Here is a 24828-nt window from a genome sequence, read left to right as displayed (position 1 = left end):
ATACAATTGGCCAAATGAAGAAGGAAGTACAAAAACTAACAGAAGAGAACAATCCGTTAAAGACTAGAATTGGACAAATGGAAACTAATAACTCTATGAGAGAGCAAGAATCAGTCAAACAGAAACAAAAAAATGAAAAAATAGATGAAAACATAAAATACCTCATTGGTAAAACAACCAACCTAGAAAATTGATCCAGAAGAGACTATTTAAAAATCATTGGACTACCTGAAAATCATGATGAAAAAAAGAGCCTGGACAGTATCTTTCAGGAAATCATAAAGGAAAACTGCCCAGAAGTCCTAGAACCAGAAGATAAAATAACAATAGAAAGAATACACTGCTCACCACCTGAAAGAAATCCTAAATTGACAATGACAAGGAATATAATAGCAAAATTCCAAAATTACCAGATGAAAGAGAAGGTGTTGCAAGCAGCCAGAAAGAAACAATTTAAATATCATGGAACCACAGTCAGGATTACACAGGACCTTGTAGCTTCTGCATTAAAAGACCCACAGTTATCAAAACAATAATATACTATGACCAGGTAGGATTTATACCAGGAATGAAGGGTTGGTTCAATATTAGGAAAACTATCAGCATCATTGAGCATATCAACACCAAAACCAACCGAAACCACATCATCATCTCAATAGATGCAGAAAAGGCTTTTGATAAAATACAACACGCATTACTATTAAAAACACTAGAAAGCATAGGTATAAATGGAGTCTTCCTTAAAATAATGAATAGCATTTATCTAAAACCTTCAGCAAGCATTATATGTAATGGGGACAGGCTAGAAGCATTTCCAATAAGATCGGGGGTGAAACAAGGATGTCCATTATCACCACTGTTATTCAGTATTGTACTGGAAACCTTAGCTTTAGCAATAAGAGAAGAAAAAGAAATTGAAGGCATTAGAATAGGCAAAGAAGAAACAAAGCTATCACTCTTTGCAGATGACATGATTATATACTTAGAGAATCCTAGAGAATCAAGTAAAAAACTACTTGAAATAATAAACAACTTTAGCAAAGTTGCAGGCTATAAAATAAACCCACATAAATCATCAGCATTTCTACATATTACCAACAAAGCCCAACAGCAAGAGATAGAAAGAGAAATCCCATTTAAACTTACTGTAGACATTATAAAATATTTAGGAGTCTACCTCCCGAAACAAACCCAGGAACTCTATGAACACAATTACAAAACACTTTCACACAAATAAAATCAGATCTAAATAATGGAAAAACATCAGTTGCTCATGGTAGGCTGAGCTAATATAATAAAAATGACAATCCTACCTAAGCTAATTTACTTATTCAGTGCCATACCAATCAAACTACCAAAAAATTATTTTATAAGTTAGAAAAAATAATCACAAGATTCACTTGGAAAAACAAAAGGTCCAGAATATCAAAGGAACTAATGAAAAGAAATGCAGGGGAAGGTGGCCTAGCAATTCCAGATCTTAAATTGTATTATAAAGCAGCAATCATCAAAACTGCTTGGTACTGGCTAAGAAATAGGGAGGTGGATCAGTGGAATAGGTTAAATATGCAAGACACAGTAGTCAATGACTATAGTAATCTATTATTTGATAAACCCAAAGACCCCAGCTTCTGGGATAAGAACCCACTCTTTGAAAAAAACTGCTGGGAAAACTGGAAAAGAGTATGGCAGAAACTAGGCATAGACCCAAATCTCACACCATATACCAAAAAAAGTCAAAATGGGTTCATGACTTAGATATAAAGGCTGATACCATAAGTAAACTGGGAGAACAAGGAATAGTTTACCTATCAGATCTATGGAGAACAGAAGAATTCATGACCAAACAGGAGATAGAGAACATTATGAAAAACAAAATGGATCATTTTGATTACATTAAATTGAAAAGTTTTTGCACAAACAAAGCCAATGCAACTAAGATTAGAAGGAAGGTAGAAAATTGGGAAAGAATTTTTACAACCAGTTTCTCTGATAAAGGCCTCATTTCTAAAATATATAGAGAATTAAGACAGATTTATAAGAACACAAGCCATTCCCCAATTGATAAATGGTCAAAGGATATGAACAGACAGTTCTCAGATGAAGAAATTAAAGCATCTATAGTCATATGAAAAAATGCTCTAAATCGTTATTGATTAGAGAAATGCAAATCAAAACAACTCTGAGGTACCACATCACACCTATCAGATTGGCCAACATGACAAAACAGGAAAATGATAAATGTTGGAGAAGATGTGGGAAAATTGGAACACTAATACATTGTTGGTGGAGTTGTGAAATGATCCAACCATTTTGGAGAACAATTTGGAACTATGCCCAAAGGGCTACAAAAATGTGTATACCTTTTGATCCAGCAACAGCACTTCTAGGGCTATATCCCAAAGAGAGCAAACAAATGGGAAAAGGCCCACATGCACAAAAATATTCATAGCAGCTCTTTTTGTGATGGCAAAGAATTGGAAATTGAGAGGATAGCCATCAATTGGGGAATGGCTGAGCAAGTTGTGGTATATGAACGTAATGGAATACTATTGTGCTATAAGAAGTGATGAACAGGCTGACTTCAGAAAAACCTGGAAAGACCTATATGGTCTGATGCTGAGTGAAGTGAGCAGAACCAAGAGGACTTTGTACACAATCACAGCTACATTGTGTGATCACTAATATTGTTAAACTGAACCCTTGTCAGCATTATAAGGATCTAAGGCATTGCCAGAGGCCTCAGGATGGAAAATGCTGTCCACATCCAAAGAAAGAACTATGGAGGTCAAATCGCTATCACTTAATTTTTACCTTCTGTTGAGTTTTGTTTCATCTTTCTGATGGTTCCTTCTATTGGTTTTAATTTTTACTTACAACTTCACTAATGTGAAAATATGTTTAATAGGAATATAAATGTAAAGCCTATATCAGATTGTGTGCCGTCTTGCTGAGGGTCAGGGGGAGGAATGGGGAGAAAAATTTTCAACTCAAAAGCATATGGAAGTAGTTGATAAATCAAAATAAATTAATTTAAAAAAATAAAATTAAAAAAAAATAAATAAAATACCTGCAGGGCATGGAACATGATATTCTGTAAGGGAAAGGAATTTTGATTGCAGCCAAAGATCAAGTATTCTGCATAAATGAGCATGAGTTTCAAGGGAGGAGATGGATATTCCATGAAATAGAAGACTTCCAAACCTTCCTGATAAAAAGACCAGAGCTCAACAAAAAATTTGATCTTCAAGTACAAGATTCAAGAAAAACATAAAGAGGTAAATGGGACAGATAGATACAAAATGTTGTTAATAAGGGCGGACTGTTTACATCCCTACAAGGGAAGATGACACTTGCAACTCTTGAGAATTGTATTGTTATTACACCATGTTAAAGGAGTATACATAAGGGGAGTGGATATTAGTTGACTTTGATGTAAGGTTAAAAAAAAATCTGATCAAGTGGGTTAAATGGATCCAAGTAAGTGGATTAGTTTGATCTTAGGAAATGTACTGAGAAAGGAGGAGGCAGAGGAGGGTACATTACATTACAGGAAAAGACAGAAAATCCTATTACAGCAGAGGGAAAGAAGGGGGGGGGAGCATTATCTGAACCTTAGTCTCATCAGATTTGGCTCAAGAAGGGAATAACATAATCAGTTTGGTATAGAAATCTAACTTGCCCTATAGGCAGTAGGAGGGAAAAGGTGAAAGAAAAGAGAGGAGGGATAGAGGGGAGGGAAGAAGCAGTAAGGGCAAAGGTGAAGAAAAGGGAAAGGGACAATAGAAGGGAGAAGAGACTGAAGGAGGCGGTAGTCAAAAGCAAAACACTAGTGAGGGGGGAAAAGGAGAAAGGAGAAAGAAAAGCATAAATGGGGGGGAAAAGGATGGAGAAAAAGACACAGATAGTAACCATAACTGTAAAAGTTGAATCGCTATCTTTTTTTTCTCTTCTGTTGAGTTTTGTTTCCTCTCTCTGATGGTTCCTCCTATTGGTTTTAATTTTTACTTTCAACTTTGCTACTGTGAAAATATGTTTAATAGGAACATAAATGTATATCCTACATCAGATTGTGCGCTATCTTGAGGAGGGTGGTGGGGAGGAAGGGGGAGAAAAATTTTAAACTCAAAAGCATATGGAAGTGATTGTTGATAAATCAAAATAAATTAATAAAAAAAAATTAGAAAGGAAAAACAAGGGAAAAAAAAGAATCCTACCAAATTCTTTTATGATACAAATATGGTGCTGATATCTAAGGCAGTAAGAGTGAAAACAGAAAAAGAAAACTACAGATCAATTTCCCTAATGAATACTGATGAAAAAATCCTAAATAAAATACTAACAAGGAGATTACAGCACTATATCACAAAGATCATATATTATGACATGGTGGGGTTTATACCAGGAATGCAGGATTGATTCAATATTAGGAAAACTACCAACATAACTAACCATATCAATAACAAACCCAACAAAAATCCTGATTATCCCAATAGATACAGAAAAGGCTTTGGACAAAATACAACATTCATTCCTATGAAAAACTCTAGGAAGTATAGGAATAAATGAAGCTCTCTTTAATGTGATAAGTAGTATGTCTCTAAAACCAACAGCAAATATTATCTGTAGCGGAAATTAGCCAGAAGCCTTCCCAATCAGATCAGGCATGAAGCAAGGATACCCATTATCACCATTATTATTCAATACAGTACTTGAAATGTTAGCTATAGCAACAAGAGGGAAAAAAACTGAAGGAATTAAAATAGGCAATGACAAAACAAAACTATCACTTTTTGCAGATGATGTGATGGAATACTTGCAGAATCCTAGATAATCAACTAAAAAACTAACTGAAATAATTAACAACTTTAGCAAAATTGCAGGATATAAAATAAATCCACATAAATCATCGGTATTTCTACATATTACCAACAAGATCTAGCAGCAAGAGATAGAAAGGGAAATTCCATTAAAAAAAAACTGTAGACAATATAAAATACTTGGGAATCTACCTGCCAAGACAAACCCAGGAATTATATGAACACAATTACAAAACACTTTTCATACAAATAAAGTCAGATCTCAGAAAGTGGAAAATTTTAAATGCTCATGAATAGGCCAAGCCAATATAATAAAAATGGCAATTCTACTTAAATTAATCTATTTAATTCAGTGCCATACAAATCAAACTACCAAAAACTATTGTATAAAAAAAATTCCATCTGGAAGAACAAAAGGTCAAGGACATTAAGGGAATCAATGAAAAAAAATGTGAAGGAAGGTGGTTTAGCTGCACTAAATATCAAACTGTATTATAAAGTGGTAATTGTGAAAACAGTCTAGTACTGGTGCATCAGTGGAATAGATTAGGTATATATTATGTTATGGTAAATGACCATAGTAATCTAGTATATGATAAATCCAAAGGTTTTGGAACAAAAACTCATTATTTGACAAATACTGCCAGGAAAACTGGAAAACAGTACCAAGATAACAGCAAAATGGATATATGATTTACACTTAAAGGGTGATACTATAAGCAAATTAGGAGAGCATGGAATAATTTATTTGTCAGATCTATGGATAAGGTAAGAATTTAGGATGAAAGGATAATACAGAGAGCATTACAAAACATAAAATGGATCATTTTATTATGTACAATTTAAGAAATTTTGCACAAACAAACCAATGCTACCAAAATTAAAAGGAAAGCAGAAAACTGAGGAAATGTGCAACAGGTATCTGTGATAAAGATCTCATTTCTCAAATATATAGAGGAGTGGGTCAAATTTATAAAAACATAAGTCATTTCCCAAATGATAAATGGTCAAAGGATATGAACAGGCAGTTTTCAGACACAGAAATCAAAGCTATCTATAGTCACATGCAAAAATGCTCTAAATCACTACTGATTAGGGAAATGCAAATTAAAACAACTCTGAGGCACACTTCACACCTGTCAGATTGACTAGATGATAGAAAAGGAAAATGACAGATGTTAGAGGGGATGTGAGAAAATTGGGACACTAATGTACTACTGGTGTAGTTGTGAAGTGATCAGACCAGTCTGGAGAGCAATTTGGAACTATGCCCAAAGGGCTATAAAACTGCATACCCTTTGATCCAGCAATACCACTGCTAGGTCTATATCCCAAAGACATAAAAAAGGGGGGGGGAATGGTCCTATTGTACAAAAATATTTATGGCAGCTCTTTTTGTAATGGCTAACAATTGGAAATTGAGTGGATTCCCATCAATTCGGAAATGGCTGAACAAGTTGTGGTATATGATTGTGATGGAATATTATTGTACTATAAGAAATGATGAGCAAGATGGTTCCAAAGGACTCAAGGTGAACCATGGTATCCATCTCCAGAGAAAGAACTGATAACTGTTTGAATACAGACTGAAATATGCTATTTTTCTCTTCTTTCATTCTTTTTTTAAAAATTCAAGTCTTCATGTACAACGTGACTAATATGGAAATGTTTTACATGCATATGTATAAATACATGTATAAATGTACATGTATAAATAAACTATATGGACTGCTTACCATCTCAGGGAGGAGGTAGGGGAAGGAGGGATAGAATTTTGAACTCAAAACTTTTTTAAAAAATGTTAAAAAGTTGTCTTAATGTAATTGGGGGAAAAACAAAATATTATTTTTAAAAAAGAAAAGAAAGTCAGAAACTGCCTAGAGGAGACAGCCCAAAAAGGATACCTTGGAAGTTTTGATTCCTGGAAGAATATAGAGAATAAAGGCATCAAGCCATCCCAGTATCCTCTGAACTGGCTTTTCATTGTGGCCTATGCCCAATCTACAATTCTCCATTACCTCTAACCTAATCCAGCTTTACCTCCTCAGCCACTTCCCACCCTTAATTTCCTCTAGACCCCTTCTCTGTTCCCACAGTCTTCTGTGTTAAAGATCCATCTTGCCTCCATTAAAGTGCTCAGATTCTTATAATCTGGCCAATACTGCAGACTCACCAGAAATCTCACTTACCCCAATTGGTGTTTCAATAAACCTTGTCATTGGCTGAAAGAAGGCTTGGGTCGAATTCATTTGAGGAAGAACCTGTGTCACTTGCCCTTGAATTTCAGGGTGCTAGCACCCCTAAATCCCAACATTAGGGTACAGAAATACTACAAACAAATGTAAAAAGGCAGAAATAGTTTACACACCCTTTCTAGACCATAAAACAAAACAATCAAAACAGTTATTGGTTCAGGGACCATATACAAAAGATAGACCCACATGAAGTCTTAACAGTGAAATGCTAAATAAGATTGAGTGAAAGAAAAAATGTGGGGCAGCTAGGTGGCACAGTGGATAGAGCGTTGGGCCTGTAGTCAAGAAGACTCATCTTCCTCAGTTCAAATGTGGCCTCAGACACTTACTAGCTGTGTGACCCTAGGCAAGTCACTTAACCCTGTTTGCCTCAGTTTTCTCATCTGTAAAATGAGCTAGAGAAGAAATGGCAAACCATTCCAATATCATTGCCAGGAAAACCTCAAATGGGATCACAATGAGTCAGACTCAACTGAAATGACTCAATAACAATTACAAAGAAAAACAGAAAATAACTATGTAAAAGAAAATGATAATGATAAAACATAACAAAATTTGTGGGATTCAGTTAACATAGCTCTTAAGGGAAAAATCATATCCCTACAAACACACATTAACAAAATAGAAAAAGAGGATTATTGAACTGAATATGCATTTAAAAAAATAAGAAAGCCAAAAAAATAAGCAAACAACACACAAAAGAGAAAACATTTTAAAAATAGAGGAGAAATAGAGAAGTTGAGGAAAAATGACAGAAATGATAGAAAACCATAGAAATGATAAATAAAACTAAAAGCTGGTTCTTTGAAAAGACTAATTAAGTTGATAAACACATAGCTAATTTGATTAAAAAAGAAGAGGACAGAAAATCAATAAAATAACCAGTGAGAAAGGTAAAATTGTAACAAAATAAGGAGAAATAGAAAGAATACCAGTTAATAGTTAAAAAACAAGAACAAAAGATGGGAGGAACAAAGGTTGTGATCCTGGTAGTCATAGTGAGCTATTAGAACTCATTGAGGAGTGGCGTGACATAGTCAGATTTGTGCTTCAGGAAAATCACTTCGGTAGCTGAACAGAGAAGGAATGGCAAGAGATCTGAGCCAGGGAGATCTATCAGAAGTCTATTACAGGTGTGAGAAGTAAGAAATGATTATATTTCCATACAAGGAACATTGGGAAGAGAGGCTTTGGGGGAAAATGAGAAATGTTGAGTTTGAGATGCCCTGGGGACATCTACTCTGAGAAGTTCAAAAGTCAGCTGGTGATGTAAGAGGAGAACTCTGAAGAGTTTAGGGTGGGATAGATATCCCTGAGAATAACCTGCCTAGAGATGATAAGCCCATGAGATCACCAAACCATGATAATAAAGGGTGAGAAGAGTTCATTGTGCTAAGAGAGGCTGGCTAAGGTTTACATTTTCTGAGGCAATCATGAATTTCAATTTCTACTTCAAATTCCACTATTCACTCTATGATCTAAGACCAATTACTGTATTAGCATATCCTTTATCTCCCTTAGTTATACTCAGTCCAGTAAAATACTCAGTAAGAGATATAGAACAACCACTTATGGATTTACCCTTATAGAGGTGTCCAAATATTAAATGAAGATCAAGAACTAAATTATCAGTTGTTTTACAAGAAACAAAAATGGACTTGAACTTGTCTTTTTCAATTCCTAAATATTCTCTCAGATAGAGAATCCAATACTTATCTTTTAATTAATCAAATAATTAATTAATGGAGAATATAGGTGATGCGCTCTAAATAATTAAGCCCTGAATATTCAGTAGATTCATTTCCCAACAAATTTGGCTGAACACTGCTTCTAAAATATAATAACAGAACTTATGAGGAATTTCTTAGTGTTGAACACCTCTAGGACAAAGGAGAACTGGGGCAATTTTAGAGCAAAAGAGGAAATTAATTTATTTTCATATCACAATGACTGCCATATGACTGGCTGTCATCTTTGCTAAGTTAGAAGTTCATCACCAGAAAGTTAGCCACCAGATGATCAATTATCTAACTTCAATCACAGGAACTCACACAGACCTAAAGTACAGGAGGAACTGTTGTCAATTTTGGTGATAGAAGGAGTACTCACACCAAGATGGTCAAAAATCTTTTAAACATGTGGAGGGCAGAACCTTTATTTATGCTTAATAGAACACTAGATCTCTATACAAAAAAGTATGGAAAAAAACTGGCTTCTCTAGAAAACAAATGAAGCTCTCATTTTCCTTTCCTTTTTCATTCTTGTGCTCTAAAGGTATATTACTCTTCTCTCCTATGGAGTAACAAATTACACTGTTCTGGCATAGTCCAGCTTTTAAAACGTTATCTTAATTAGTTTTTAAAATTTTTAAATTTTTAAATAAATTTTAAAAAATTTTCACTATTCAGTTTCTTTTTTTGCCCTTCCCAAAACTGTCCCTTGGTTCAAAAAGAAAAAAGACATTATTGTTTTAATTTTTTTAAAAAAATTTCAACCTCAAAATTCTTTTTAGGAATTTATTTAAAAACTGATAAAGGTATAGAAGAAAAGGAACAAAACACAAAAGAAAGAAAAAGAATCTGGACACTCAGGACTATTATCCTTACTTATTACTTATTATCCTCTTCTACTTTCTCAGAGATGTCTGTTTGGGAAGCCTTGAAGAATGCTCTTGCTAAGTAGGGTAACATGAGTACAATTTTTTTTAAAAAAATCACATTTCAAGGCAGCAGTGTTGGGAGGAAGAGAGTTCAGGGAAAAGGGTAGGCTGGTAATGCAAGTTTGTATACTTTTGAGAGGAAGCTAGATTTCATTCTTTCCGAACACCATTCAAAGAGTTAAGTTGTATTTACTGAAACAATAATTACTCCCTAATCGTTTCTTCTAAATCCCAAAGCAAAAATGAACATTTCCAAAAAATTGCTTATTCTTGAAAAATAGTAATGCTAAAATATTTTCAGATTTCTTTTTAGTTTCTTATTTCCTTCTCTACTCATACTGCTTAAGTTCAACAAAAAAGTTGTATTCCAAAAATATTATTCCAAAAAATTGACTCTCATATAAAAGGGAAGCATCTGATCTGTTGGGTACAGAGTTCTATAATACACACAAATAATACTAAGTGTGAATGCCTTCAAAAGACATCTTATTTTTTAGGCCTTTGCTCTTGAAAACCCATATGTATAAAAAAAAATCTGGCATATGATGCTTCCTTCTATGGAATAATGAATAAAATTGTACAAAATGTGCAGTAACCTTAAAAACTGGCAGCTGGACATTCTTCACCAAATACCCTTACTTACTTTCTTGAATTAAATTGGGCTGGATTAAGTACTGCTATTTGAATATCCTTCACCTTAGCTATCAAATTCGTGGTTAAAGTGGGATAAAAGAAAGAGAAATAGAATTATTGAAGAAAAAAAGAGGCATGATAACTGCTTTTGAAAAGGATCATTCATAAAAAAAAACTGATCTGGGAGTAAGATGTGTGATTTTGACAAATTGTATGGTTGGGTGCCTTAGATCATCATCTCATTGTTCTTGTCTTATCTAAAATTCCATGATTTTACATGCTTCCCTTCTCCTCAAACACACACACAACTTCTTGCAACATTTTCAAGGACAGGTTACAAATGGCTCCAAATGATATAAAGGATGGTCATCCATGAGCTAAAAAAAAACATAAAATACACTAAAATTAAGTAGGCACATCAATGTGCATATTTACATACTCTTCCAATGTTTCTTTAAAAGATCACTGACCTGAATAAAAAGAAACAGAGAAGAGTATGAACTTTAGTGCAGAAACTACCTCCTTACTTCTCAGGAGTATTAAATTAGAATGAGATTACATTGGTATTATACATCAAATAAAAGCTGCCAAAATGCCAGAACCACCAAACAGAATAAGCTATATTTTGGCTAATTACCTCAGTTATATCAACGCCTGTGTTTTAATAAACTGCAAAATCATATTTATTGTTCTTGTGAATAATGCCACTAAAGAGATGAAGTCAAGTTCAAGGGCTTATTTTCCCTGGAATACATCCAGGATATTGGGAAAACAAATAGCATTGTCTATTTATTTATTAACAGAATAAACAGAAGTTAGATCAGAGATGGAAATGATTTTTAAACAAGCAGTTATCCTGATTCCTCAGAAAGCTACTTATATCTCCTTACAAATAGGTAAAATTAGGTTTAGTTTTAAAAAGAAATTTAACCCAGATGAAACCAAATGGTCCTGAACATGAATCATTAGCCAGTTAACTGTAAACAGCTCCAAATTTCTATTGCTTAGGATAATAAAATTAAATAAAGTGAATAATTTATTCAGCAAGAATTTGAATTAGAACTTATTTATTATCAAGTGGACTTAAAGTGAATATTTAATTCTCATGGAATTCCAGCTGACACGCCAGTGTGAATTTCTGTGCCAATAAAGGAATCCATGTCAGGGAATTAAGTGTATACAATGTCACACCTTCCCCAAACCACAGCTTAAGTAGAGATCAGAATGAAATAAAGCATTAGTTCCTATAACAATGATCTGCATTTGATTTAAACCGTTCTTTAAAATTATTTTCCCAAAGCACTGGTTTTACCTAGTTAACTCCCTGTTCAATGCAACCCAGTGGTTCCCTATTATCTTCAGGATAAATATAAATTCTCCATTTAGCATTTAAAACTCTTTATAATCCAGTCCCTTCATAATCTTCCAGTCTTCTTACAATTCACTCTTCACCAATACTCCATGATCCTAATTCACTGGCTTAAATTATTCCTTACAGAATTATAACAGCCCATTTCCCAAATCCATGCCTTTCCAATGGTTATCTTCCATATCTAGAATGCTCTGCCCCCACATGTGTGAATCTTGGTTTCCCTGGTTTCTTTCAAGACTTAGCTCAGGGGGTAGAGCAAAGATGGCAGAGTAAAGGCAGGGATTTGCCTGAGCTCTCCCCCAAACCCTCCAAATTCCTATATAAATGACTCTAAATAAATTCTATAGAAACTTACTTTGGTGACAAGGAAGATCAAAATACATACTCAGAAGAAGACAACGAAGTCAAAGCACCTACATCCAAAGCCTCCAACAAAAATATAAATTGGTCTTGGGCCATGGAAGAGCTCAAAAAGAATTTTGAAAATCAAGTAAAAAAGGTAGAGGAAAAATTGAGAAGAGAAATGAGAGTGATGCAAAAGATAATGAAAAACAAATCAAGAGCTTGGTAAAGGAGACCCAAAAAATACTGAAGAAAATAACACCTTAAAAAATAAACTAACCCAAATGGCAAAAGAGATACAAAAAGCCAATGAGAAAAAAAATTCCTTAAAAAGCAGAATTGGCCAAATGAAAAATGAGGCCCAGAAGCTCGCCGAAGAAAATAATTCCTTAAAAAATTAGAATGGAGCAAAGGGAAGTTAGTGACTTTGTGAGAAATCATGAAACAATAAAACAAAACCAAAACAATGAAAAAATAGAACACAATGTGAAATATCTCACTGGAAAAACAACTGATCTAGAAAATAGATCCAGTAGAGATAATTATTGGACTACCTGAAAGCCATGATCAAAAAAATAGTCTAGACATCATCTTTCAAGAAATTATCAAGGAAAACTGCCCTGATATTCTAGAACCAGATGGTCAAATAGAAATTGAAAGAATCCACTGATCACCTCCTAAAAGAGATCCCAAAATGAACTGCCAGGAATATTATAGGCAAATTCCAGAGTTCTCAGGTCAAGGAGAAAATATTACAAGCAGCCAGAAAGAAACAATTCAAGTATTGTGGAAACACAATCAGGATAACAATGTAGCAGCTTCTACATTAAAGGATCAGAAGACTTGGAATATATTCCAAAGGGCAAAGGAGCTAAGATTAAAACCAAGAATCAGCTACCCAGCAAAACTGAGTATAATCCTTCAGTGAAAAAAAAAAAGACATTCAATGAGATGGAGGAATTTTAAGTTTCCTTGAGAAAAGTTCAGAGCTAAATAGAAAATTTGATTTTCAAATATAAGACTCAAGAGAAGCATGAAAAGGCAAACAGGAAAGAGAAATCATAAGCGACTTATTAAACTGTTTACATTCCTACATTGAAAGATATTTGTAATTCTTAAGACCTTTCTCATTATTAGGGTAGTTAGAAGGAGTATATTTAGACGGAGGGCGCAGATATGAGTTGAATATGAAGGTATGATATGTAAAAAATAAAATTAAAGTGTGAGAGAGCAATGTACTTGGAGAAAGAGAAAGGGAGAGATAGAATGGGATAAATTATCTAATATAAAAGAGGCAAGAAAAAGCTTTTACAGTGGAGGGGAAGAGGGGGAAGGTGACAGGAATGAGTGAACCTTATTTTCATCAGAACTGGCTCAAAGAGGGAGTAACATACACACTCAGTTGGGTATAGAAATCTAGGGGGTGATAAAAGGGAGGGCAGATTGAGGGAGAAGGTAGTTGGAAACAAAATGCTTTTGAGGAGGGACAGGGGAAAGGAGAGAGAGAATAGAATAAAATGTGGTGGGGGGAATAAAGGATGGGAAATATAGTTAGTCTTTCACAACATGACTATTATGGAAGTGTTTTGCATGACTACACATGTATAACCTATATTGAACTGCTTGCCTTCTCAATGAAGAGAGGTAGGGAGGGGAGAAGGGAGAAAATTTGGAACTCAAAGTTTTAAAAATGAATGTTAAAATTGTTTTTACATGTAACTGGGGAAAAACAAAATACTAAATTTAAAAAAAAAGAATCCGCTCAAATCCCATCTTCTGCAAGGCACCTTTCCTAATTCTAGTTGTATTTGCCCCCAACTCCCAATGTCTCCACTTTCATATAACCTTCCATCTAGGCACTATATAACTTGCTTGTAACTAGATATTCCCATGTTGTTTCCTCCAGTAAAATGTGTGCTCCTTGAAAGTACAGACTGTTTTAACAAAAGAGAAAACTGAGGCAGATCTCCACACAAGACAATATTAATTGGCAGGAGCATGCTACCTATCAATAAATGAGTCCATGGCTTGCCTCTATTAAAGCTAAAGACTCCCTTATACAGGTTTTGAGAAGTACAGAACAAAGAACAGAGCAGGGTAGATGACATCATGGAATTAAGGATAACCTGACTGGTTATGGAGCTGAAGTAAATTGAAGAACATGTTTGTTTGGAAATTTTGTAATGGAGGCTAGCAACAACCCTGCTTCTTCTCTCATGAGACTTAAGAGATGCTCACTGAGTGCAGGTACAAGATAGTGATTCAGACTTTTTTTTTCTATTTTTTTTGTTTTTAATTTTTTAATTTATTTTTAAAAATTTATTTATTTACATTTTTCATTTTCAACATTCACTTCCACAAGATTTTGAGTTCCAAATTTTCTTCCCCTCTCTCTTCTCCCTCCACCTCAAGACGGCAAGCATTCCGAACACCCTTTCCCCTGATCTGCCATCCCTTCTATCACCAGCACCCCCCTTCTCTCATCCCCTTCCCCTTTTATTTTCCTATAGGGCAGAACAGATTTATATACCTCATTGCTTGTATATCTTATTTCCCAGTTGCATGTAAAAACAATTTTTAACATTGGTTTTTAAAACCTTGGGTTCCAAATTCTCTCCATTCCTCCCTGCCCAGCCACCCTCATTGAGGAGGCAAGCAACTCGATACAGACTATAAATGTGTATTCATGCAAAACACTTCCATAATAGCCATGTTGTAAAAAATTAACTATATTTCCCTTCCATCCTATCCCACCCTCTATTTATTCTGTGCTCTCATTTGACGCTGTCCCTCCTCAAAAGAGTTTGCTCCTGATTATCCCCTCCCCCAATCTACCCTCCCTTCTATCATCTTCTATCATCCCCCTTCTCTTATCCACTTCTCCCCTATTTTCCTGTAGGGTAAGACAGATTTCCATACCCAATTGAGTGTGTATGTTATTCCCTCCTTAAGCCAAATCTGATGAGAGTAAGCGTCATTCACTCCCTCTCATCTTCCCCCTTTCCCTCCACTGTAAAAGCCTTTTCTTCCCTTTTATGTGAGATAATTTACCCCATTCTACCTCTCCCTTTCTTTTCCCAGTATATTCCTCTCTCATCCCTTAATTTTATTTTTTTAGATATCATCCTTTCATATTCAACTCACCCTGTGCCCTCTATCTATATATATGTTCCCTCCAACTACCCTAATACTGAGAAAGGTCTCATGAGTTACAAATATCATCTTTCCATGTAGGAATGTAAACAGTTCAATTTCAATAAGTCCCTCATGATTTCTCTTTCCTTTTTACCTTTTCATGCTTCTCATGAGTCTTGTATTTAAAAGTCAAATTTTCTATTCAGCTCTGGTTTTTTTCATCAAGAATGCATGAAAGTCCTCTATTTCACTGAATATCCACTTTTTCTCCTGAAGGATTATACTCACTTTTGCTGGGTAGGTGATTCTTGGTTGTAACCCTAGTTCCTTTGATTCCAGGAAAATCGTATTCCAAGCTCTTCTGTCCCTTAATGTAGAAGCTGCTAAATCTTGTGTTATCCTAATTGTGTTTCCACAATACTTCAATTGTTTCTTTCTGGCTACTTGTAATATTTTCTCCTTGACCTGAGAACTCTGGAATTTGGCTACAACATTCCTAGGAGTTTTCCTTTGGGGATCTCTTTCAGAAGGTGATCAGTGCATTCTTTCAATTTTTATTTTACCCTCTGGTTCTAGAATATCAGGGCAGTTTTCCTTGATAATTCCTTGAAAGATTATGTCTAGGCTCTTTTTTGATCATGGCTTTCAGGCAGTCCAATAATTTTTAAATTATCTCTCCTGGATCTGTTTTCCAGGTCAGTTGTTTTTCCAGTGAGATATTTCACATTGTCTTCTATTTTTTCATTCTTTTGGTTTTGTTTTATAATTTCTTGAATTCTCATAGAGTCATTAGCTTCCATTTGCTCCATTCTAATTTTTAAGGAATTAATTTCTCTTCCCAGTTTTTCTTCTACTTCTCTTACTTGCTTCTCAAAATCCTTTTTGAGCTCTTCCATGACCGACGACCAATTAATATTTTTCTTGGAGGTTTGGATGTAGGAGCTTTGACTTTGTTGTCTTCTGCTGGTTGTATGTTTTGATCTTCTTTGTCACCCAAGTAAGATTCTACGGTCTTTTTTTGCACTGTTTGCTCATGTTCCCAGCCAGTTACTTGACTTTTAAACTCTTTATTAAAGTAGGGGTCTGCCAGTGTGGAGAATATACTGTCTCAAGCTTCAGGGGTTCTGTGCAGATGTTTTCAGAGATATTTCTAGCGACCTACAAATTTTCAGTTCTTCCAAGGTGGTATGATCAAAGGCAAGGTGTTTACTCCTTTCCTGGCCTGTGCTCTGGTCTATGAGTTACCACAAGCACTCTTTTCTGCCTTGGAACTATGAAGAGGATTCTCTCTGCACCACTACTACAAGCTCTACCACACCAATGCTCCTCCTCAACCCAGGACCCCATCTAGCACTGTGACTCAGATCCAAGCAGGGGCAAAGCAAGAGAATACTACCTCAGCACCAGCAAAGACAGCCCTGCAATCTCCCTCTGAGCAGCCACTCAATCCCCCCTCTGTCAGCGAGCCAGAAGCTCCAGAAGCAGCTGCTGATCTGGAGCTGCCCAGGACTGGAGCTGGACCACGCTCCAAGTCCGACAGACCTTTCCTACTGACCTTTTAAGTTGTATTTGGCATTTGTGGGTTGAGAAATCTGGAAACTGCCACAGCTCCCCTTGATTCAGTCCCCTGATGCTTTCTCCAGGTTCACTGAGGCCCAGTCTTTGCCATGCTGAACTGGACTCTTCTCCCAGCCCAAGGCAACAGACCTTTCCCATCAACCATCTAGGTTGTGTTGGGCTGGAAATTTGTTTCACTCTGCCTTTTTGTGAGTTTTGTAGGTCCTGCTGCTCTAGAATTTGTTTAGAGACATTTTTTACAGGTTTTTGGACGGGTTTGAGGGAAAGCTCAAGGAAGTCACTGCTTTTACTCTGCCACCATGACTCTACCCCCTCCAGTCCCCACCCCCAATGTGACCCAGACTTTTGCACAAAAATCAGTCATCCTTGAAGGATAGCTTGGTGGAATAAAGATATTGGGCCCAAATTCCCTTGCATTCTTACTCCAAGATCAGTTAAATTCTTAAAGGCCAGAGAGCTGGATTGTTTTAACTTAACCAGTTGCAGGCTAGCTAAACTCTGAACTAAGTTCTGAGACAAAGAACCATGACTTAAGTAGTTATAGGGCAAAATCAATTACTTGCAAATAGGATCCATAAGAAAATTATACAGGATTGATCTTAGTCTTCCCACAGGTCTAGGAGCTGAAGCACAAGGAAGCTATCTATAACAAATTAGAGAAATGTGAGAAAATTATCTGTCAGATCTATGAATAGGAGAAAAGTTCATTATCAAAGAATAAAGAGAATCACAGAAGATAAAATGGATAATTGATTATATAACATTTAAAAGTTTCTGCACAAACTCAATAAGAGCTAAGATTAAAAGGGAAACATTGAGGGGAAAACATCTTTACAATTTCTATAAACAAAAAAGGTTTCTCTGATAAAGGCCTAATTTCCAATAATATATATATGATTCAAATTTTAAAAGAACCAGGGTCATTCCTCAATGAATAAATGGTCTAAAGATAGGAGGTCAGTTCTCAAGGGAAGAAATCCAGGTTATCCATAGCCATATTTTGAAAACATGCGATAAATCAGTACTAATTAGAGAAATGCAAATTAAGTCAATTCTGAGATTCTATCTTGTACCTCTCAGAGTGACAAAGACATCAAAAAAGAAAAATAATAAATGTTGGAGGAACTGTGTCAAAATGGGCATAATCATGCAATACTGGTGGACCTGTGATGAGGTACAATTATTCTGGAAAGCAATTTGGAATTACATACAAAGTTACTAAAGAGTAACTTTAACATAGCAATACCATTGCTATTGCTATACCCAAAAGAAATCAAAGAAAGAAGAAAAGCTCCTTTGTGTACAAAAAATATATAGCAGCTCTTTTGGTGGTGGGAAAAACTGAAAACTAACAGAAGTCCATCAAATGAGTAGTGGAATATAATGGAATATTAAGTAAGAAATGAGGAAATATATTATTTCAAAAAAAACCCATGAAAACTTACATAAACTGATAAAAAGTAAAATGAAACCAGAAGAATAATTTATACTATAATATCAATATTACTAAAATGAATAATGTTAAGTACTTTCTAAACTGAAGAATGAAATGAGCAGAATCAAGAGACAATTTATTGAAACACAACATTGCAAAAAACCAAACATTTAAAGCTATAAGAACCATGATCAATACAATGACCAGAAGACTGATGATTATTCATAGTGTTATGAGAAATAATATAATGAGACTAATATATAGACACAGATACAGATATATAAACATATATGTTTCTTTCTGCCTCATGTCTCACCCTGGATTAGCTACCTCCCCAGAATTATAATATATATTCCTATCTACAGATAGATACAGATAGAGATTTGTATATAGCCATTGAAGGAATATGTTTTGCTTGACTATGAATAATTGTTGCTTTCTTTCCTTTTTTTTTTCCAGTGGAGTGGGATTAGGAGGGAAAGAATAGATATTATTTATTTATTTATTTGCTTTTTGGTGAGGCAATTGGGGTTAAGTGACTTGCCCAGGGTCACACAGCTAGTAAGTGTCAAGTGTCTGAGGCTGCATTTGAACTCAGGTCTTCCTGATTCCAAGGCCAGAGCTCTATGCACTGCACCACCTAGCTGCCCTACATTTATTTTAATTAAAAAAAGAGAGATGGAGGAGTGCTGCAAATATGAAATATTGCATGTATTTTCAAATGAGGTCATGTTGTTGTTAATTATACTTAAGTATTTTACTTTTGTTACAAGAGACATCTCATAAAGTAATTTGCAAATGTTTGTAGTGTAAAAACAAAACATCAATAAAGTACAGACTTTTTACATTTTTAAAAAGGAATAAAATCTAGATGTTTGAAGACTAGAAAATAGATCTTAATTTAACCTTGTATGTTTAGCATATTTGTTTTAAAACCTCAAGAGTATAAGTTCATTATATTACCAAAAAAATGAAGCAAAAAATTGGATTTTATGCTTAAAATAGCCGGCTAAGTCTTTCTGGAGGCAGGAAGACAATTTGGTAAGAAATGCTATAGTAAAAAAACTTGATCATTTTCAGAAAGATAAATTCATATTTATTAACCAATTTCTATCAGCCTCCAGGATACTTGTTTCCTGGGCCCTCTTCTCCCTCTATGATGATATCATCAATTAACATGGATTCAATTATCATCTCTATGCTAATGATTCTTAATTCTATCTAGCCCTAACTTCTTTCCTGACCTCCCGTGTCACATTTCCAACTGTCTATTAGACTCAGCTGGTGGTCTTGTAGACATTTTAATTCAACATGTCCAAAACTAAAATCACTTCACTTGCCCTCTATGCCCTCCTCTTATCTAAATTTTTCTGTTACTATCAAGGGTACCACTATCCTCCCTGTTATGAAGACCCCTAACCTAGGGTGTCACCCTTGATTACTTACTCTTTTCTCTACCCCCCCAAATCCAACCTGTGACCAAGTTCTGTCCTGCCAATTCTCCCTTTTTGACATCTTTTCTAAATGCCCCCTTCGCTCCTCTGACACTGCCTTCAATCTGGGATAGATGCTCATAACTTCACACCTGGACTATTTCAATGGTCTCGGTCGGTCTTTCTGCTTTAAATCTCTCTCCATTCCAGTCCATCCTCCATTCTGATGTCAAATTGATCTTCCTGAAACACAGTCTGACCATGTTATCCCCCTATCCAATAAACTCCAGTGGCTCCCTGTTATCTCTCAGATCTGACATAAAATCTTGTTTGGATATTAAAGTCTTTCATAACCTGATTCCCTTCCTACCTTTCCAGGTTTCTTTACTTTCCATCCCTTTCCATATATTCTATGATGCAGTGACACTTGGCATCTTTGATGTTCCTTACATAAAACACTCCATTACCTAAATCATACCTTTTAACAGGCTGACCTCTACTGGAATTCTCTTCTTCCTCTCTTCTTCTGACTTCCTTGGCTCCCATCAAGACCTAGCCAAAATTCTGCATTTTATAAGAAGCCTTTTTTCCAATTCCGCTTAATGCTAATGCCTTTCTTTCCTCTGTGGATTATCTCCAATTTAGTCTGTATATATCGTTTTCACATAGTTGTTTGCATATTATCCCCTTCGTTAGACTGTAAGCTCCTTGAGAACAAGGATCGTGGTTTGTTTTTATATCCGTAGAGTTTTAGCACAGTGCCTGGGCTTTTAAAAAATGTTTTACTTGAAAATGTATCCTAATTAAAATGTAAATGTAAATAGCTGTTGTCAAAATTTCTAAAACTGTTCCAAAGTTCCCTTTAAAAGAGAAAAAACCAAATTATGTGTTCTGAGATCAAGCTGGGGGAAAGTGCTCTGTAAACTGGAAGGCCTATATAAACCTGACCGATTATTATGTTCAAAGGTATATCTGATCTGGAAGCTGATCTGGAAGGTTATGACTTAACAGTGTTTAATAGTTACACAAAAAAAGTCCAAGGGGCAAATGACACTTGTGACGCTTGCTTCATTGGGATGGGGGTGGGGAGCAGGGAGAAGGCTGGGTTTAAATACCATGTAAATGTGCTGAAAGAATTTGGTGGGTCAATTTTCAAATTAAAATCTGTCCTATTTCTATGACACAGACTTTCGACTCTTCTCCACACTGCCAACACCCCAGCCCCGACTCCTGTGCACTGTTTTCCATCCCACAGCATTGGGCTGCCTACCTCAGTCCTGCACTGCGCCATAAAATGAAGAAGAAAAAGACGCTACCATAAGGAAAACATTTAACTACTTAAATTAGCATAGGGTTCAAGAAATGCAACAGCGATCTAATATATCAAGTGAAGTCAGGTCTAAAGCGTCCAAACGTTGCTTTGGTAGCTCTCTGATCCTAAATCTTCGCCAAATCCTCAAAATTCCGAAAGTTAATCCTTTCGTCATCACAGAGTCAGTAGCACACAAAATCCCCAGAACATTCAAGCTTGAATAGAGCCGCACATCCTTTTGTGATATAATCAATCCTTGCCAACACTTTAGCCACCTCCATGGAAGAAAACATAAGCAAGCTGGCCACAAATAAATGGCCAAGATGTCATCTTTCTTGTCTCCTAAGGGGACACCTCTTCTGTCCCCTCCACGCTGCATTACTTTTGGGGAGCGAAACTTCGCAAGGGGAGAATAAGGAGGTGTCAATCACGGGGGGGAGAGGGCGGGGTGTCACTAGTTAAAATGTGACCGCCTGGAAACGAATTAAAGCAAAGCACCGGAGTTAAAGGAACTCCCCAGAGTCGTTTTTTTGCCTCTATCTACAACAAGCCGCCGCAGAGGCCCATAGAAACAAGACGGGCTATGCAAGGTGCCCTCCGGTCGCCAGCCCAAAGGCGCGCAGGGACCCCAGCATCTTTCTCCTCTCCTCTCGAATCAACGGCCCTCCTTCCCCTCTTTATTAATAGTCCAGGGGCTGCTTAAGCAGTCAGGAGCTGGAGGAGATGGGAGGGCTGCGCAGTTCACCCCTGAAGCAGTAGAAATAACGACGTCACCCAGCAGGAGCCAAGGTAGCGGGCGGTCTTGCTCCGGGTCCCCGAAGAGGCTGCGATCCACCTAGGCAGAGGTGATTCCCCGGCGTCCCTCAGTCCTTGCCCGCACCCAGGGAGAATAAAGGAAGAACTGGCTTCCTTCCCCGCCTCCCTCCTCCCAACAAGCCTGGGCCGAAATCCTCTCACTTACCCGCTAGCTCATCTGGCTCCAGCCCGCTGTCCGCGTCAATCCCGCACAGCACGAAGTAATGGGCGAAGCGGCTGGGGGCCGAAGTCGGGCCGGAGCCCGGGCCGGGGGCCGCATTGGTCCCGCTCATGGTGCTCCACAGAGACTGCTACCGCTGCTCTGCCCGACCTGCGACTGTAGGAGCCGCTCTCCGGGTCCTGGCGCCTCTCCTGGTCCTAGGGCAACCGCGATACCTCCATAGACGCCCTTGCTAGCGGCGGCTGCAGCCCCCAATCCTGCCACAGAGGTGGAGGCTGCAGCGGTACTAGAGGCCCTTCTCAGGATGGTGGGGAGCCCGGTCAGGGTAGGCGCAAGCCCGGTAGGTGAGAAAGCATGCATCAGCTGCGCCTGCGAGTCTGGCGCCACGGTCAGCTGAGTGCAGGCCTTCAGTCAGTTCAGCTCGCGGGGGGCGGGGAGCGTACGCGCGCGCACTTGTGTCTCTGGGTCGGAGTGCGTGTGTGACGCTGTGGTTAGTATGCTGAATCCCCACCAGTGGGGTTGCGGTGGTAAGAGTTCTCTAGGGCTGTACTGCTCAGCTCTTATTTACCAAGCCACCTCTGGGAGAGGTATTTGCTGCAGATCCTGCAGCACCCCCTAGAGGGAGGTGCGCTGATCCCATACTAGTAGAAAAAGGGAAAATGAGGGACGGCACAATTAGAGCTAGAAGGGGCCTTGGAGACCTTTAGTACAATTCCTATATTTTTTAGATGAGAAAATTGAGGCTTAGAGAGACAGTAACCTGCCAAGCATCACACTCCTCTTATATGGAAGAGCAGAGATTTGCACAGAGGGTATTAGAATTGGAAAGGACAAACTGGTGTCTATGGGGTCCAAACATACAAAATAGTGTGTATGGGGAGGACTAGCACCTCTGATATGAGGGCTTGCCAGGTCCTTTTCAGGGCTGCTCATCCGCCTTTGGTGCTCACCTGTCACTCAGCTCTCACTTGTGGCTCCAAGAATCTGTAGCATGTAGAATGTCTGGGCAGATGGGCTAAACCAGGTTGAAGGTAACCTCTGGGCTTCTAACTGTGGTGGGTTACGGGGAGGGCTACCCTAAGCATGTGAAGACTTTCCGTTACAGAATGAGTAGATGAGAACAATTTGTTCCAATGCCATGAAATAGGCTGAAGCCCTGAAGGACTTAGAGCTTGACAAGACATGGAAGGCACCAAGGTCAACCACTATATCAAGAAGAATTGAGAGAATAAGCATATGTGATGAGAAAAGAAAATTACCATGTTGCAAATGATATGATGATTTGTTTAGAAAATCCTAAAGATTCAACTTATTGAATTTGCTTTCAACAATTTAAATTGCTTTAATAAAATAGCAGGCTATAAAATAAACCCACAAAAAGCACCAACTTTTCAGTATGTTACCAGTAAAACCAGCAGAAAGAGATAGAAAAAGAAATTTAACTCAGAACAGCTACAGAATGTTTAAAGTATCTGTGGCTCTATCTACCAAAAAAACCTTAAACTACATGATTACAACTATAATACCCCTACAGGGCAGGCAAGCCAGACTACCTGAAAGAACAAAGCATCCTGAGGCAGCATGTGCTAGACAAGTCAAACCAACCCAGCCTCTTTAGGACCAGAAGAGCAATGGCCCAAGACAATTCCAGATTCCAGCCCAGGCCCCACAGCAATCATTAACATAAAAAAATCATTGTGGAAAAAGGAACACACTTTCCTTGTTACCATCACTGCTGACTAACTGGCATTATAGAGAAGCCGCAAATTCCTGGAAGTGAAAGGACCCCTCAAACCAACATCCCTGCTTCTAGCAAAGCCCTCAAGGTCATCATCCTGAGAAATAACTGCTATGAAGATGTGGCCTGGCACCTGCTTCTATAGATGCTGCTTTCACAGCTATTGAGACCTAGAAAAAAGAGTTTACCACCAGACTCCTTGGCATTGTCAAATGGTTCAACTTCAGAAACTGGTATGACTTTGTCAGTGGAAATGATATTAAAGATGATACCATCTGCTTTAATACTGTACCCTACAGACTATCGTACCTTAGGGACTTTGAGGTGAAACCTTATATCTATATGGTCTCCACTATTAGAATGTGAGCTCCTTGAATATAGGAACTATCATAATTTTCTATTCCTATCTCTAGCCTTCAGCATGATGCTTGGCCTGTAGTAAGAGCTTAATAAATGCTTTTTCATTAATTAGTTCATTCAAATACAAAATGTTTTTTACTGAAATAAAGACAGCCAAATAATTGGAGAGAATATATTGATTCATTTGACATTGACATTGATTCATGTCAATATGATAAAAATTACAATTTTACCTTGACTAATTTACAGATTCAGTGCTATAGCAATAAAACTAGCAAGGAGTTACTTTACAGAATTAGAAAAAATACCATAATTCATTGAGAGGGACAAAAAAAGGCCAAGAATCTCAAGGGAAATCATGGAAAAAAAAATTGAGAAAAGAGTCCTAGCAACATTATCTCACACAATAAAACAATACAGTAATCCTAAAAATATCTGGTACTGATTAAAAATTGCAAGAGTTAATCAATGAAACAAATTAGGTATGTAAGACCCAGAAGCAATCAAACATAGTATCACAGTGTTCAATAATTCCAAGGACTACAATTATTGGGATAAGGACTCACTTTTCAATGGAACAACTGGGAAACTTGAAAAGTAGTCAGGCAGAAATTTAGAATAGCCAGCATTTTACACTGTATGCTACAATAAGGTCCAAATAGTTATGTGATCTAGATTTAAAAAGTTATATCATAAACAAATTTATAGGAAAATAGGTGATACCTTTCACAGCTATGGGTAGGGAAAGAATTCTTTACCAAAGAAGTGTTGGAAAGGACT

At 37.0% G+C, this 24828-nt stretch overlaps 1 protein-coding gene across 1 annotated transcript in view; it reads right to left on the bottom strand.

The window, feature by feature from the left end:
- Nucleotides 1–22391, bottom strand: part of DENND5B (DENN domain containing 5B) — a 213158-nt gene extending 190767 nt beyond the window's left edge. The window contains 1 exon segment of the mRNA XM_020975818.2: nt 21936–22391. Coding sequence (XP_020831477.1) covers nt 21936–22062 — 127 coding nt within the window. The 5' untranslated portion in view covers nt 22063–22391.
- Between the last annotated feature and the right edge of the window lie 2437 nt (nt 22392–24828).

The sequence above is a fragment of the Phascolarctos cinereus genome, unplaced genomic scaffold (genome assembly GCF_003287225.1).
Source record: "Phascolarctos cinereus isolate Bilbo 61053 unplaced genomic scaffold, phaCin_HiC Scaffold_1;HRSCAF=81, whole genome shotgun sequence".
NCBI lineage: Eukaryota > Metazoa > Chordata > Mammalia > Diprotodontia > Phascolarctidae > Phascolarctos > Phascolarctos cinereus.
Note: the sequence above shows the minus strand (reverse complement) of the source record. Positions and strands in the feature narration are given on the sequence as shown.